At 58.1% G+C, this 13608-nt stretch overlaps 1 protein-coding gene across 1 annotated transcript; it reads left to right on the top strand.

Annotated features, from left to right (window-relative positions):
• Nucleotides 1-2619: 2619 nt before the first annotated feature.
• Nucleotides 2620-13406, top strand: EIF4A3 (eukaryotic translation initiation factor 4A3). Its single transcript, XM_080826556.1, has 12 exons — nt 2620-2879; nt 5018-5090; nt 5674-5740; nt 6350-6412; nt 7033-7165; nt 7386-7466; nt 8786-8927; nt 9337-9475; nt 10241-10356; nt 12687-12794; nt 12888-13015; nt 13166-13406. Exons 1-12 carry the CDS (start codon nt 2711-2713, stop codon nt 13180-13182), a joined length of 1236 nt encoding a protein of 411 aa, XP_080682682.1. The 5' UTR covers nt 2620-2710; the 3' UTR covers nt 13183-13406.
• The last annotated feature ends 202 nt before the right edge of the window (nt 13407-13608 follow it).

Here is a 13608-nt window from a genome sequence, read left to right as displayed (position 1 = left end):
AAACCTCCCGCCCTGGACAAGACCAGCCACTTTGTCTCCACCCCGAGTCCAACCCAGACACGGGGAAAAGGAGGCGGCCTCCCATGGCGCGGCCCACAGTTCTGTTCCTCTCTTCCCCATTACTCGGGGGTGAACTTGGGGAGCTCTCAGACAGCAGGACGCATCCCGCGTTCCTCCTGCCCTCCTGCTCCACACATCCAGGCACACCTACTATGTGCTGGATGGCCATGGGGGAAAAAGCAGTCGGGGCCCTGCCCTCTCTGAGATTAGTCTAATCAGGTAATAAGGCAACCACCTTCCCCCAAACATAAATGGAGTGGGAAGGGAGTGCAGGAGGCACAGGCACCAACAGAAATGGGGGGTCCCCTGCAGAGACTGAAAGCCTCGGGATGGGGAGCCCAGGGGTGACGAGCCCTCCAAATCCATCTTTTAGGTTAGGGTTCTCAGAGTGGGGCCGTTTCTAGTCTGCACCTTCTAGCTGGAATTGGAATTGAGGTTTCCGGAGACATTATGGAGGTTAATGGAGACATTACTGGGGACGCTGGAGCAGTGGGCTGGTTACGGCCTCAATTCCCGCGTTGCAGGCAGATGCTCATGCCCACCACCACCACACAGCCATGGGCGCAAGTACTTTAAAAAGCAGGAAACAAAAGTCTGTTCTCAATATACAATTGACCAGATTATACTTCTCTCCGGTGGTAAAGCAAAACCTGCTCCCGAGCTACGGACCCTGCAGTGCGTTGCACAGGCTTTGTGGAAACTGGTGCAGGACCGGGGCAGGGGGACACCTCTCCTTAGAGGGACTCTCCCGGCTGCCATCGCCAGGGGCCACCCATCCCCATCGACTGAACCCACATCCAGCCCCAAGCTCCCTAGGGTGGATGTCCCCTCTTTATCCTCCCAGAGGCCTCGCGGTCACCAAAGGGGACTTGCCCACTAGGTTTGGGTGCAGCCCCCGCGTGTCCCGCCCCACACTTCACACACTGTATTTTGGGGGGAGGGTGTCATCCCACCGGATTACAGTGACCTCAGGGACAAAGACCAGGCCAGCCTTGCTCCCCGCTGTTGCCGGTGAGCCCTGTTCAGGAGACACTTGCATGGATGACCACGCCCCTATCCCCAAAGCTCTTGTCCTTGCATGGGCTCTGGCCCTGCATTGTCAAAAAGTCACTGGCCCCAAACAAAAGGAAGAAGCTTTTTGGATGTGTGTTTCCAACACGGGGCACGGACCTGGGCAGGAAAACGGCACGAAAGCGGGAGGCCAAAGCCGAGCCCGGGGGGATGTGACTACGACGGGAAACCCCTCCACAGTGCCGAGGCAGCCGCCCACGCCGCACTTAGTGGGAACGCAAGGATCTTCTCTCTCCTCGTTGACCCACGACGCCACGTCAGTCATCTTCCCTCGGCGCGCCCCGGCTCCGGGCAGGTTCCTGCGCGCTGGGGGCCTAGCGCAGCACTGCCCCGTGGGACTCTGCCGTACAGCGGGACCAGGAGCGGTGTGGTAGGGAAACAGCCCGAGTGTCATGTAACTCGGCGTACCCAAAATGCGGTCATTGCAACGCACGGTCCGTGGAAGGTTACGCACGAGACGCTCGCGTCTTGGGAACCCGCGTGCGCTTGGCCACGCGGCCGGACGCCCTCGCAGAGGCCCGGGGAGCCCTCGGTATCACAACCCACACGTTCAAGTCCAAGAGAGGAGGTCGGCCTCAGGAACGCGGACTATCTCCCCAACACCAGCGACCTGGGCGCGTTTCCCGGGTCAGCCGTCGCGTGCCGCTCGGACAGACCCCGCCTTCGGGCCGGAGCGTCGGGAGGAGTCGCCCCGTCCGCTCGCTCGCGGCCGACGCTGCCCCCCGGCTGGGTGCGGCTTCCCGGCGGAGACGGCCGCCCCCCTGCGCGACACTAACCTTCGCAGCCGGGGAGCGCGCCAACACCCCGAGAGGCCGCGGAGCAAAGACACGCCCGGGCGCGCGGGCCCAGCCATCGGGGACGAAGCGAGGTGACAAGCGCCACTCTCCATCCCCAACCCAGACCGGCGCGGGGCGAGCGGGGCAGCCCGCCGCCAGGCGCACTCAGGGACGTCTGGGGCCAGACGCGGGAGCGGCTCCCGTGCCCGGGGGAAAGCCAAGCCCTCCGGGGCCGGCGTGTCTGCGCCCCCCGCCCGCACCCCCGGCCTGGGGCGCCACCCCCCCTCGCCCGCACGGGGGCTGCGCGCCTGGCCAACGGGTCAGAGCCTGCACGAGGCTTTCCAAAGGCGGACGCTGGCGTGAGGTTTTGCACCGGAGCCAGCGCTGCGTTACCCTAACCCTAACCTCGGCGGGGTGAGGGTGCGGACGGGGCGTCTCACGCGGCGGCGGCCGTCGGCAGCGCGCTCCGGGCCCGCCAGCCCAGGGACTCAGACACACACACTCCGCGACGGAGCAACCCCCTCAACTCCGGCTCCCGCCTGGCTCCGCTGTACTTATAGGGTCTGGGCGGGGCCCCGCCCCTGGTGCGATCCCGCGGGAGCTTAAATCGCGCGAGAGCGGTAGCAGCACCGCCCCTCTCCCTGAAGCCAGCCCCGTTTCCCCTTTCACGGGGAGGGAAGCTCGCGGCCCCGACGCACACTCGTACGCACGCGCGGTGGCGTCAGTTCCTGGCGCCGGCGGCGCGCGGCCCTGCTTCCGCCTTCCGCTGCGGCGCGCGCTCCGCTCTCAGCCGACTCGGCATCATGGCGGCCACGGCCACGATGGCGACCTCGGGGTCGGCGCGGAAGCGGCTGCTCAAAGAGGAAGACATGACCAAAGTGGAATTCGAGACCAGCGAGGAGGTGGACGTGACGCCCACGTTCGACACCATGGGCCTGCGGGAGGACCTTCTGCGCGGCATCTACGCCTACGGTCCGGGGCCGTGGGGCGCGGGCGAGGAGGGCGGGGGCGCGGCCAGGAGGGAGTCGCGGGGCCAACGACGGGCGACCCCCGCCGGCACGCAGCGCCCTCCCCGCGTCGCTGTCGTTCGGCGCGGCGTTCTGGGTGCACAGCTCGGCGCCGGGCCCGGCGAGGGCTCTGAAGTCTTCGGGCGCCGGGGGGGGGTCACTCCTGCCGCGGGAACGGGCTTGTAGCTGGCAGGACCCGCGCTGTCTGGGCCCTGAGGGTTTACCACTGACCCCGGCAGGCTCGTGCCCTAAGGGAGCTTGAGTGGCTTCGGGGAGAAGCGCAGCCTGGAGCCGAGCTTGCTTCGGGCAGTGGCGATGGCTACGAAGGGGCAGGGTGAGGGGAGTCCTTAGTCCAGCGGGGCTGGTCGATAAGGGCTCCCAGGACGGGCTGACGTTTGAACTGAGGTCTGGATTAGGGAGCAGCTGGTGCCAGGACCCTACAGCTCGGAGTCGGGTGCCCTCCGTGGTGGGAGCCCAGGGAGGACTTGGGACGGGCCGGCAGGGCCAGATCTTGCAGAGCATCCTCTGAGGTGGTGAAGAGGTTGAGTTTTCTTTTTCAGTGCAGTGGGATGCCATTGGAAGGTTGTTTTTTTTTTTTTTTCTCAAAGATAATTTTTTCTTTTTTTAAGGGTTTATTTATTTAATTGACAGAGAGACAGTGAGAGAGGGAACACAAGCAGGGGGAGCGGGAGAGGGGGAAGCAGGCTTCCCACCAAGCAGGGAACCCGATGCGGGGCTCTATCCCGGGACCTCGGGGTCATGACCCGAGCTGAAAGCAGACTCCCAACGACTGAGCCACCCGGGCACCCCAGCCATTGGAGGGTTTTAAGCAGGGGAATGACGGGGTCAGATTTGCACTTTTGGGGGTTTTTCTGGGAGTGTGTGGACATGAAGGGAGGTGAGAGGTGAGGCAGGGGAGGAGTGAGGGGCCTGGGTTAAGGAGTGTTGATGGTGTTGAGGTGGAGATGGGTTTAATGTAAGCAGCAGAGGGAAGAGGATTCCTGGGTGTTGTGAGCAGCTGGTGGGGGGTACTGCCATTTGCATAGGTGGGGAGCACTTGAGGGAGGCAGGTGAGTCTGAGGGGCCTGTGAGCCGTCTCGCTGGAGATGTCGGGAGCCTGGGAAGAGGTGGGGTTGGGATGCGGATGGGAGCCATCAGCATCTTTGCCTAACCCGTGGGGCTAGGCCGCGTTTTACCCAACAGCCCTTGATAGTACCGTAGTTTAGACAGGGCAAGGGGATGGAAGGTGAGAAGGGCCACTGCAGCCGAGGCTGGTAGTGAGGCTGACAGTCCTGCCACCTCTTGGCATCCAGGACACCCCTTCCCCAAATGCTGTATTTAGTTTCCCGTCCGTGTGCTTGGTCATCACAAGGGTTTTAAATCATCTGTTAACGGTTTTATTGTTAGACGGGAAATCCGTCCTACGTTTTAAAGACTACGCAGAAGTAAGTAAAATACATCTTTTGTACATAAGGTTTTGTTTACTTGGAAGATAGCATTTCGTTCCTCAGAGCGGCCTTATTCTTCGGTAGTGGCTTTGTGTTGGAGGGTGTGGTGTCGTAGTTCAGGAGGCTGCATCAGTCGTGGGGGGAGCACAGCGTGGGCCCCGGCAGAACCCCCGAGCCGTGGAGTTGGAGCCAGTAGAGACGGCATGAACCTCATGCACGCTGATCCAGAGAGAAAGGGGTGGCGACAGTGCTGCTGGGTTCATTTTCCACTCTCGTAGTTTAAAAAGTGGCGGAACAGTACAGGCTGTTGTAACGTCGGTACAGGAGGAATTACAGTAAACGGCGGGCCTCTCCACCCACTCTCGGGAGTACCACCATTAACACGTTGGGGTTTCTTTGGTAATCTAACTGGGGTCTCTGTGTGACGATGTTCGTTTTATAGATTTGGTCTGTACGGATAAGATGCATGTTAGTATAAAAATACAGTTCAGCCCAATTCATTCAGCAGCTGTTTCTTGAGCACTTGGGTGTGTTGGACTTTGGGTTAGGAGGGGTGAGGTGGGGCTTAAAAAAAGATACCTTCTGCGCCTCAAGGAGCTTCCAGCGTCCTCGTGGTTAGAACTAACTTTCCAACTTTCTCTGTTGCTTTTCACAGGTTTTGAGAAACCGTCAGCCATCCAGCAGCGAGCCATCAAGCAGATAATTAAAGGGAGAGACGTCATTGCTCAGTACGTCCCTGGCGCCGATCGGGGTTAGGCGCTAGTCAGTCAGCTGTGTGCGTTGGAAGGACCGCTTTTCTCCTTCTGCACAGGCTCGCCATCAGCCTGTCTCTTGACTTCAGCCACAGGGTGTCTCGTTTTTTTGGTTTTTGTGTCCTTTACTCTAGAAAGCTGTCATATTTTTAGGCAGTTTTACTTACCAGTTGGCACGTGGCACGGTTTATAATGCTCTCTCAAGGGCTTTATTCCTGATTTGCCTTAATTTTAAAGAACTTGTTTATAAAGGAAAATTTTTTATGGAGGATGGTTTTAGTCCCAAATTGTAGAGAAGAATTACATTGGTAGAAAAGGGAATCTCTTTTTTTGCCATTTGTAATGCATGTCAGGGTTATAGATGCGACGCTGAGTACCCCTGGTGCACCTGCTGATCTCACCTCCCGTGACCCCACAGAGTCTTGCCCCTTGCCCTGAAGGGGTGGGTCCTCTTGGGCCTCTGCAGCCTGCCCCTCGGAGTGTTGCTGTGGGAGGGGGCTGTGAGTGGGACCAGGCAGCCCGTCCTTCTTCACCCCTGTGTCTGTGTTTCCTTTAACAGATCGCAGTCTGGCACAGGCAAAACCGCCACCTTCAGCATTTCTGTCCTCCAGTGTTTGGATATCCAGGTAACTTACACTCTTCAAGTGAACCTTCCTTTGACCCTAAGAAATACTTCTTTTTTCCTGTAACTGTGGTGTTCTGAAAGGACAGTTTTTGAAAATGTCTGTTCAGTCATCATAACTCAGATTTTTTAAGATACTTTTAACTACACCATTATGAGAGCTAACTAACTCTGTCATAAATTCCTTGTTTAAATGTGGAGAGATTTTAGTGGACATTCTTGTCTGAAAGCCAGAATCCTGCTGGTTCAGACTCGAACTTCTGTCTGGGTTCGTTTACCTCCATTAGAAATGAGATGTCTGGGGCTCCTGGGTGACTCAGTGGGTTAAAGCCTCTGCCTTCGGCTCAGGTCATGATCCCGGGGTCCTGGGATCAAGCCCTGCATCGGGCTCTCTGCTCAACGGGGAGCCTGCTTCCTCCTCTCTCTCTCTGTGCCTGCCTCTCCCCCTACTTCAGATCTCTGTCTGTCAAATAAATAAATCTAAAAAGAAAAGGAAAGAAATAAGATGTGTGGCTACCCCACAGCAATGTTCAGGATAAATTTCACCTGAATTAGCGCAGTCTGCCTTGAAGATACTGAGGCTTGTCTGTTTCCTGACACGTTATTTCGCCAGGTTCGAGAAACCCAGGCTTTGATCTTGGCCCCAACGAGAGAGTTAGCTGTGCAGATCCAGAAGGTGAGCCACTGGGGGGGGGGGGGGCTCTTTGCACCTGCTTTCTAATTCAGTTGGAAAAGGCCCGTGGGCCAGTGGGTTGACTTAATCTAATCCTGTTTTCCGGCTCCCTCAAATTTCGTTTCCTGATTCCTGACATTTTGTCATAAATCATCTGCAGGAGTTGCTGGTTTATACTCAGTTACTTTCAGTGTAGCTGGTGTGATTCCAGGAGCTTTTTGCAGTCTCAGAAGTGTAACTTTTTTCAGTAGAAAATCGGTTTTAATAAAATAATTGTTATTTTGTACTTAACAGCATAAAGACATAATGTATATTAAAACGTTAATATTGTCTCTGGGGGGCTGGGATTACACATTTTTTGTAGGTCCGGGTTTTTTGTAATTAAAATGTACTGTTTCTGTAGTAAGAAGCCAGTAAAACGAACTTCGTCTTGGCACAGAAAAGCCTAGAGGAGGAGGGTGGGTCTTTTTGTTGTTTTATGATATAAATCATGGAATCAGTGATACTTGGGGGTCATCTTATATTGGAGTAGAGGTTCCCTTCCCTTTGCGGAAACGCCGAGGTCTCTGGCTTCAGCGTGGACCTGAGGGCGGGCCCCAGACTCGAGCCCGGTTTCCATCCAGGGCCTGCTCGCTCTGGGGGACTACATGAACGTGCAGTGCCACGCCTGCATCGGGGGCACCAACGTGGGGGAGGACATCAGGAAGCTGGACTATGGGCAGCACGTGGTGGCCGGCACACCCGGGCGTGTCTTTGGTAAGCGCCTTTCTCTAAAAGTCGTGGGGTGGGGAGCGTTTGGAAGACACGCTCCGACAACCCAGCATTGTTCTCCGTTTGCCGGGCTGCGTGCTGGAGTGTGTGTGGGGGTGATGCGTAAGATGTGGACGGAAGGTTCCCGAAATGCTCTGGAACCCCGTGGAAAGGCTGGCTGCTTCCCCGAAGCCTGGGATCTGACGATTTCAAACTGGCCGTGCAGACATGATTCGGCGCAGGAGTTTGAGGACGCGTGCCATCAAGATGTTGGTGTTGGACGAGGCGGATGAGATGCTGAATAAAGGTACGAGTCACAGAAGCCGGATTTCCTCCTGACCTTACTGTTAGCGCGCTCTCACGTCAGAGGTGAAACATGGAGCGAACGCAAGCGCAAGCGTTCCTGGTGTCTGCGGAAAGCCTCGTGCCCCGGGGGCGGCCGCGGAAGTGAACCTGCACCTTGCTCTTACTGGGGACAGGTGGGGGGCCTAGAGGGTGGGCGTGAGGCCGGTGGCAGCCAGGACTGCGGCACCTCTGCCCAGCCTGTCATGGCGTTGCCCCGTGCGTCTGGGGGTTGGCACAGACGGGGAGGCGTGTGCTTGAGATGGGGCGTGTAGACGTGCTTGCCGCGGATTGCGGGGCATAGCGGTGTGTCAGGGAAGCTGGTTTTGTGGCAACGGTATTCTGTCATTTATTTAACTGGTTGTCTTACGGGTTGTCTAGGCTGATTTTTTTCTTACCAGTTAATAAGATGAATTTCTAGACTTGTGTAATTTTTGGCTTTTCACGTGTTTCTACCAAAACACATCTGATGACAGATACGTGCTGGTCCTCAGTGATGACAGCTGTGGCCTTAGTGCACGATGTGGAGGCAGGTCATGAAAATGTCAGCTTGAGCCAGGGCCTCGCTCCATTGTCTTCCCGCTTGCGCTGCCTGCACACACCCCCTGCCTCAGTCTCCACCTCGTACCGCGGGGTTTATGGGATGTTGCCCAGATGTCGGGGTCACGTGGGTGGAGCAGGCCGTGTCCAGCAGTGCAGGTGGGGTTCTTGGGGTTCCCCTGGCGGCCAGGTCCCTGGGGGCTGATGCTGTCCTGAGGGGCTACTCTTGAGCCGAGTGGGACGCACAGTGGCGCTGGGGCACTTGGGGCTTCCTCCGTGTCTGACGAAGCTGCCGGCGGCTCCGTGTGCTCTGGTCCCGTGGGCAGCGCTTCTCAGGGTGAGGCCTCCAGACCAGCAGCAGCGCGTTCTCTGGGAATTGGTTGGAAAGGAGGATCTTGGGCTCTGTCGTTCGTGTGGTCACAGCCTCGCAGTCTGTCGGGGCCCTGGGAGGCTGAGCATTGTCACGCTCGCCTGCTGACGCTGTGTTGCGGGGCTGGGCGGGTGGTGGCACGGGGCGGCTGCGGCTAGGACTGAGGTTGTGGGCAGCCCAGGGCTGGGTCTCTGCTGCTCTTAACTGTGGGGCTGAGACCCCCAGAGCCCACCAGGGGGATGCGGGGAGCAGGGTGTGTCGATTTCCTGGCTCCGCGGGGGAGATTCCTCGTATAGCCTCAGACCCCACGGTCGCCAGCTCTGGGTCGGAGCGCGCAGCCTTCAGAACTCAGCCCGCATCACCGTTTGTCACAGGTTTCAAAGAGCAGATTTACGACGTGTACAGGTACTTGCCCCCGGCCACTCAGGTGGTGCTCATCAGCGCCACGCTGCCTCACGAGATCCTGGAGATGACCAACAAGTTCATGACCGACCCCATCCGCATCTTGGTGAAGCGGTAGGAACGCCCTGCTTCCGGGTGGTGCGAGAGCACAGCCACATAGCTTGTATCTGGGGCTTAAAATGGGAAGAATTTTTAACTTCATTTTATTTTCTGTTTTGAAAAGCCAGCTCTTGTGTGTGCGTTCCCCTCTGGCCCAGTAATTTCCAAATTCATCAGTTAGCTGATGGCGTTTGTCCATCAGTGTCGTGGCAGTAAAGTACACGATACGAGGGTTAGCGGCTGCTGAGGGCTGAGACCGGCCGGCATGTGGCCCGTGCGCTGGAAGTGCTGACTGCGGGGAGGGCTGCGGGAGGGGCGGGCGCCGCCGTGGGGGCAGGCAGGCGCCGGGAACAGAGCTTGGCTTGTGTCCGCCCGCAGATCTTGGCGGAAGAATGTGTTCCCAGGACTTGTCTTTGTCTTCTAGTGATGAGTTGACTCTAGAAGGCATCAAGCAGTTTTTTGTGGCGGTGGAGAGGGAGGAGTGGAAATTTGACACTCTGTGTGACCTGTACGACACGCTGACCATCACTCAGGCGGTCATCTTCTGTAACACCAAAAGGAAGGTACGCAGTCACCCGAGCCATTCGGTGTCCTTCTGGCCCGAACGGAAGGTTGGTTCTCTGAGGAACGCCGGTCAGCCCTTCTCTGAAACGGCTCCGAAGCGAATAGGCGGGCGTGTCCCGTGGACTGTGCAGACGTGTCGGTGCTGGTCCTGCCGGAGAAGGCTCGGGAGTCGCTGGTTTTAGGTGGGACCTGGGCCTGCGTCTTGTAGGCCCCCAAGTGATTGGGCTGTCTCAGTGGAGAGCCCCTGGCGGCTCCCTGGAAACAGGGAAAGGAGTTGGGCCGCCGTCCAAAAAAGATGCGAACTTGGATTTCAAACAAGAACAGTGAGATACGGTCTTTTTTTTTTCCTCTTGAGAAATTTACGTGGAACAAACAAGAGGAGTTTTGCCCTGATACCTGCTGGGGAAAGTGCAGTTCCTGCATATCCAGTGGAGATTGGTCTGAGTTCTTATTAAGATTTTATTTATTCACTTGACAGACTGTGAGAGAGAGAGCACAAGCCGGGGGATGGGAGAGGGAGAAGCAGGCCTCCCGCCGAGCAGGGAGCCTGACTCGGGGCTTGATCCCGATCTCGGGATCAGGACCTGTGTCGAAGGCAGAGACTTAATGACGGGGCCCCCTGGACGCCCCGACTGGTCTGAGTTTTAATAGCGCTTGGGCTGTGCACACGCATCGGTTGTGCCATAGGCTGTTGTGGTAAATCTAGAACGTACTGTCTGGTTTGGTTTCCGAGCTCACAGCGCGTCTGTTGGTTTGACGTGCAGGTCGACTGGCTGACGGAGAAGATGAGGGAAGCCAACTTCACGGTGTCGTCCATGCACGGGGACATGCCGCAGAAGGAGCGCGAGTCCATCATGAAGGAGTTCCGGTCCGGTGCCAGGTGGGCGAGCTCCTCTCTCCGCACCCGGTCCTGCCGGTGGTGTTCCCTGGGCTCTCTGTCCGCGGGCTGTGCCGGGTTCCCCTCGTGCTCCCGGCTGTGGTGGGGGCCACCGTGAGGGCGCCTTCGCTGGGTAGGCCGGTCGCCTTACTGGAAGTGTGTTTCTTCGTTGCCGGATAAGGAGATTTTCTGTTCATCTTTCCGTGGTGGGTCTTTAAATCCCCCTGTGGTCAGAGAACACGCCCTGTTGACTCGTACTGAGATGCGCTCGGTGGCCCAGTGTTCGTTCGCCCTTCAGATGCTGGTGCACGTGTGTGTGCGTGCGCAGGCAGAGCGCTGTGGGGTGGCCGCGCATCGCGTCCTGGGCGGGCCTGGAGGTGCGGGTGCCCTGCGTCCTGGCCTTTGTTTCCCGAACCGTCCCGTCGGCATTGAGAGCGCCGCGGGCGCCGTTCTGGGAGGCTTGCTGTGCTCCCGCGGGTGTGTCCTAAGGCCGGGTCTGCACCTTCGGGCTCCCTCTGTTTCCGGAGGAGCGGCTTTCGTCACCGAAGCACCTGTGTCCCCGGTCCTGCTGTGAAGCCGCCACGGTGGCTGCATCCGGTGGCTGTCCTTTCCGGGTGGCTGTCCCCTCCAGGCCCCCGCACACTCTCTGTCTCCTGTTCGCGGCCACAGGCTGTGGTGTCCCTGGTGCACGCGGCTCGCGGTGTGTCTCGGGTGGTTTTCCTGTAGTCTGATGGTGATCCTGTCTTTATGGAGCCGCCGGTCCGGTTCCGTTCGTGCTGACACTGGCGTGTGTGGTTTAAACTGACCGCGCGCGTCATAGGTGCACTTTACTTCTCACGTTTCTTCTCCTTTGTTTCTTTCTTTTGGGTTTTTTTCTCAGTGTGATTCTTTCTCCCCAGTTCTGGTTTTGGAAAGCGTTTCTCCCTTCGTGAGTTGAGCAGCCTCCTTAGCATATCGGCACCTGTCGTGATGCGCACTGGGGCCATCGTCGCTCCCCGCAGAGGCTGAAAGCAGGACTTCAGTGGCCCTGCCCTTCCGTGGAAACCACACGGCATCTTCGTGTGACAGAATGTGTTTACATCGAGACTCGTGGTCGCCGTTCGCTTCTCTTTTCCTTTGTCTCTGACCTGTCTGGGTTGGGTTTCCTCCTCCCTGAGGAGTGTCTTTATGGGTTTACTTTGGGGCTACCGGGGACAGGGTGCGGGTTTTAGTTTGTTGGGCAGTGTTTGCTTCACTGTGGAACGCCCCCTTCCGACGTCTTGAGGGAGGGGTTTGCTGAGAGAACCCTGGGGTTACAGTTGTTGCCGTTGGGAAGTCCTGCTGCCCCGCTCGTGTGTTTGCGTCTCCCCGTTTCTTCTGACGGGTCTCGGTGTGGCTCTCGTCTTTGCTCGTGTCTGGCGGGCGTGTGACCTGCCGAGCCTGGCCTCCCCTCCCTGCGTGCCCGGGGTCCTGTTCTCTCCTCCCCTTGGGGCTGCGCACGTGGGTGATGATGTGGCTGGGATGCCTTCCTGTTCCGTCCTGAACTCTGTTCTCCCGCGCCGCTGTGCCCTCGCATTCTGAGCGCGTCCCCACAGTCACGTCCCCTAAGCTACGATTGGAGCCATAGTTGTAACCTGGGATTTCCCGGCAGCCACAGTAACACAGATAAAAAGAACCAGGTGTGTGTGTGACACGTCCACAGCCCCCATTCCAGGCTGGGCACATGGGGGGTGCTCGGCCGGTGGGTGCTCGGCAGGCGGGCGCGCGGGCGGCCTCCGTGTTAGACGGCGCAGGCCGGGGCTTTGTCGGATCCTGTCCTGGCTGAAGGGCAGGATGGTGCGAGTCGCAGTTCAAGTTGGAACACAACGGTGGAGCCTGCATCGAAGTCAGTGACGCTGCCGTCCCCCGCTCCTTGCGAGGCAGGAGTAGGACGTGTTTCCCAGTGATTGACGGGACCGGCTTTCCACACGTTGAGCGCAGTGCAGGGAGAGGTCCCGGTCTCTGTCAGTTTGAGCGCGCAGGAGGCCAGCGCAGCTGGGGACGCAGAGTGCCCTCTGCACGGGTCGCTGCTGTCCGCGACCCCTCACGACTGCAGGGAGCCGGGTGACGGTGACCCGGCGTGTTTTCAACTTATAGCCAGCCCAGAACCTTTCTTTTTAACATTTTACTTATCGTGGGGTGGGGGGGCAGAGAGAGGAGGACAAGCAGACGGTGCGCTGAGCAGGGAGCCCAATGTGGCGCCCCCATCCCAGGACCCTGAGATAGCGAGCTGAGCCGAAGTCAAGGACGGCGCCCCGGCAGCCTGAAACTTGTGCGACTGAGGTGACCGCCTCATATTCCTTCTCTTTTTGCAGCCGGGTGCTCATCTCCACGGACGTGTGGGCCCGGGGGCTGGACGTCCCTCAGGTGTCCCTCATCATTAACTACGACCTGCCCAACAACAGAGAACTGTACATCCACAGGTATGGGCGGGCTTCTCGGGGGTCTGCCGGCCGGGGGGCTTACTGGCGCCTTCCCTGCCGCGTCCTCTGAAACGGTTTGTTCTGCTCTTGAAGAATCGGGCGGTCGGGCCGCTACGGACGCAAGGGGGTGGCCATCAACTTTGTGAAGAACGATGACATCCGCATCCTGAGGGACATCGAGCAGTACTACTCCACCCAGATCGACGAGATGCCCATGAACGGTGAGCGGCTGCCGGGCCCCGCTGTGGCGGTCCTGGGGTCCTTTTCCTGTTCTCGTTCTGGCTGTTTTGGGGGGAAGTCTGTTGTGAGCCTCCAGGTAGAGCTGTGTGTTTTCTTCATATTATTCATTAACATTCCTTTCTGTCTCTTAGTGGCTGACCTGATCTGAGGAGCCCCCCATGCCGACGAGGAGCCGGTGGCCGCCTGCCCACCTGCCCGCCCCGTGCTCCAGTGGGGAAGCGCTTGGGGGCGGGTTCCAGGTGATGGGGTTTGTGTGAACTCTCCGACAGCCCCCAGGAGGAGCGCTGGTGTTCTTTCTTACCTACATGTAAATAATGCATTGCTCTGAGGTTTTTTTCATTAAATGTTTGAAACTTTTACTATAAACTCTAATTTATGTTTCTTTTCTTTTTTTAAACATTTACTTGAGTAATTTCTACCCAGCGTGGGTCTTGAACTCGCGACCCTGAGATCAAGAGCCGCCTGCTCCACTGACTGAGCCAGTCAGGCGCCCCTGTAATTTAGGTTTCTTAAGGTGCCCTTGGCTTTTTTGGTAACGTGCAGTGTGATCCAGGCACCCGGTCAGGCCCTTCAC

The sequence above is a fragment of the Martes martes genome, assembly GCF_963455335.1.
Source record: "Martes martes genome assembly, chromosome: 16".
In the NCBI taxonomy this organism is placed as follows: domain Eukaryota; kingdom Metazoa; phylum Chordata; class Mammalia; order Carnivora; family Mustelidae; genus Martes; species Martes martes.
Note: the sequence above shows the minus strand (reverse complement) of the source record. Positions and strands in the feature narration are given on the sequence as shown.

What these genes read in the sequence shown, in the direction of transcription:
- EIF4A3 (XM_080826556.1), top strand. Translation starts at nt 2,711, where the DNA reads ATGGCGGCCACGGCCACGATGGCGACCTCGGGGTCGGCGCGGAAGCGG. An exon ending in TAGCTGTGCAGATCCAGAAG is followed by an intron (nt 6,413 to 7,032) that starts GTGAGCCACTGG and finishes GTTTCCATCCAG; the next exon opens with GGCCTGCTCGCTCTGGGGGA. An exon ending in CACACCCGGGCGTGTCTTTG is followed by an intron (nt 7,166 to 7,385) that starts GTAAGCGCCTTT and finishes CTGGCCGTGCAG; the next exon opens with ACATGATTCGGCGCAGGAGT.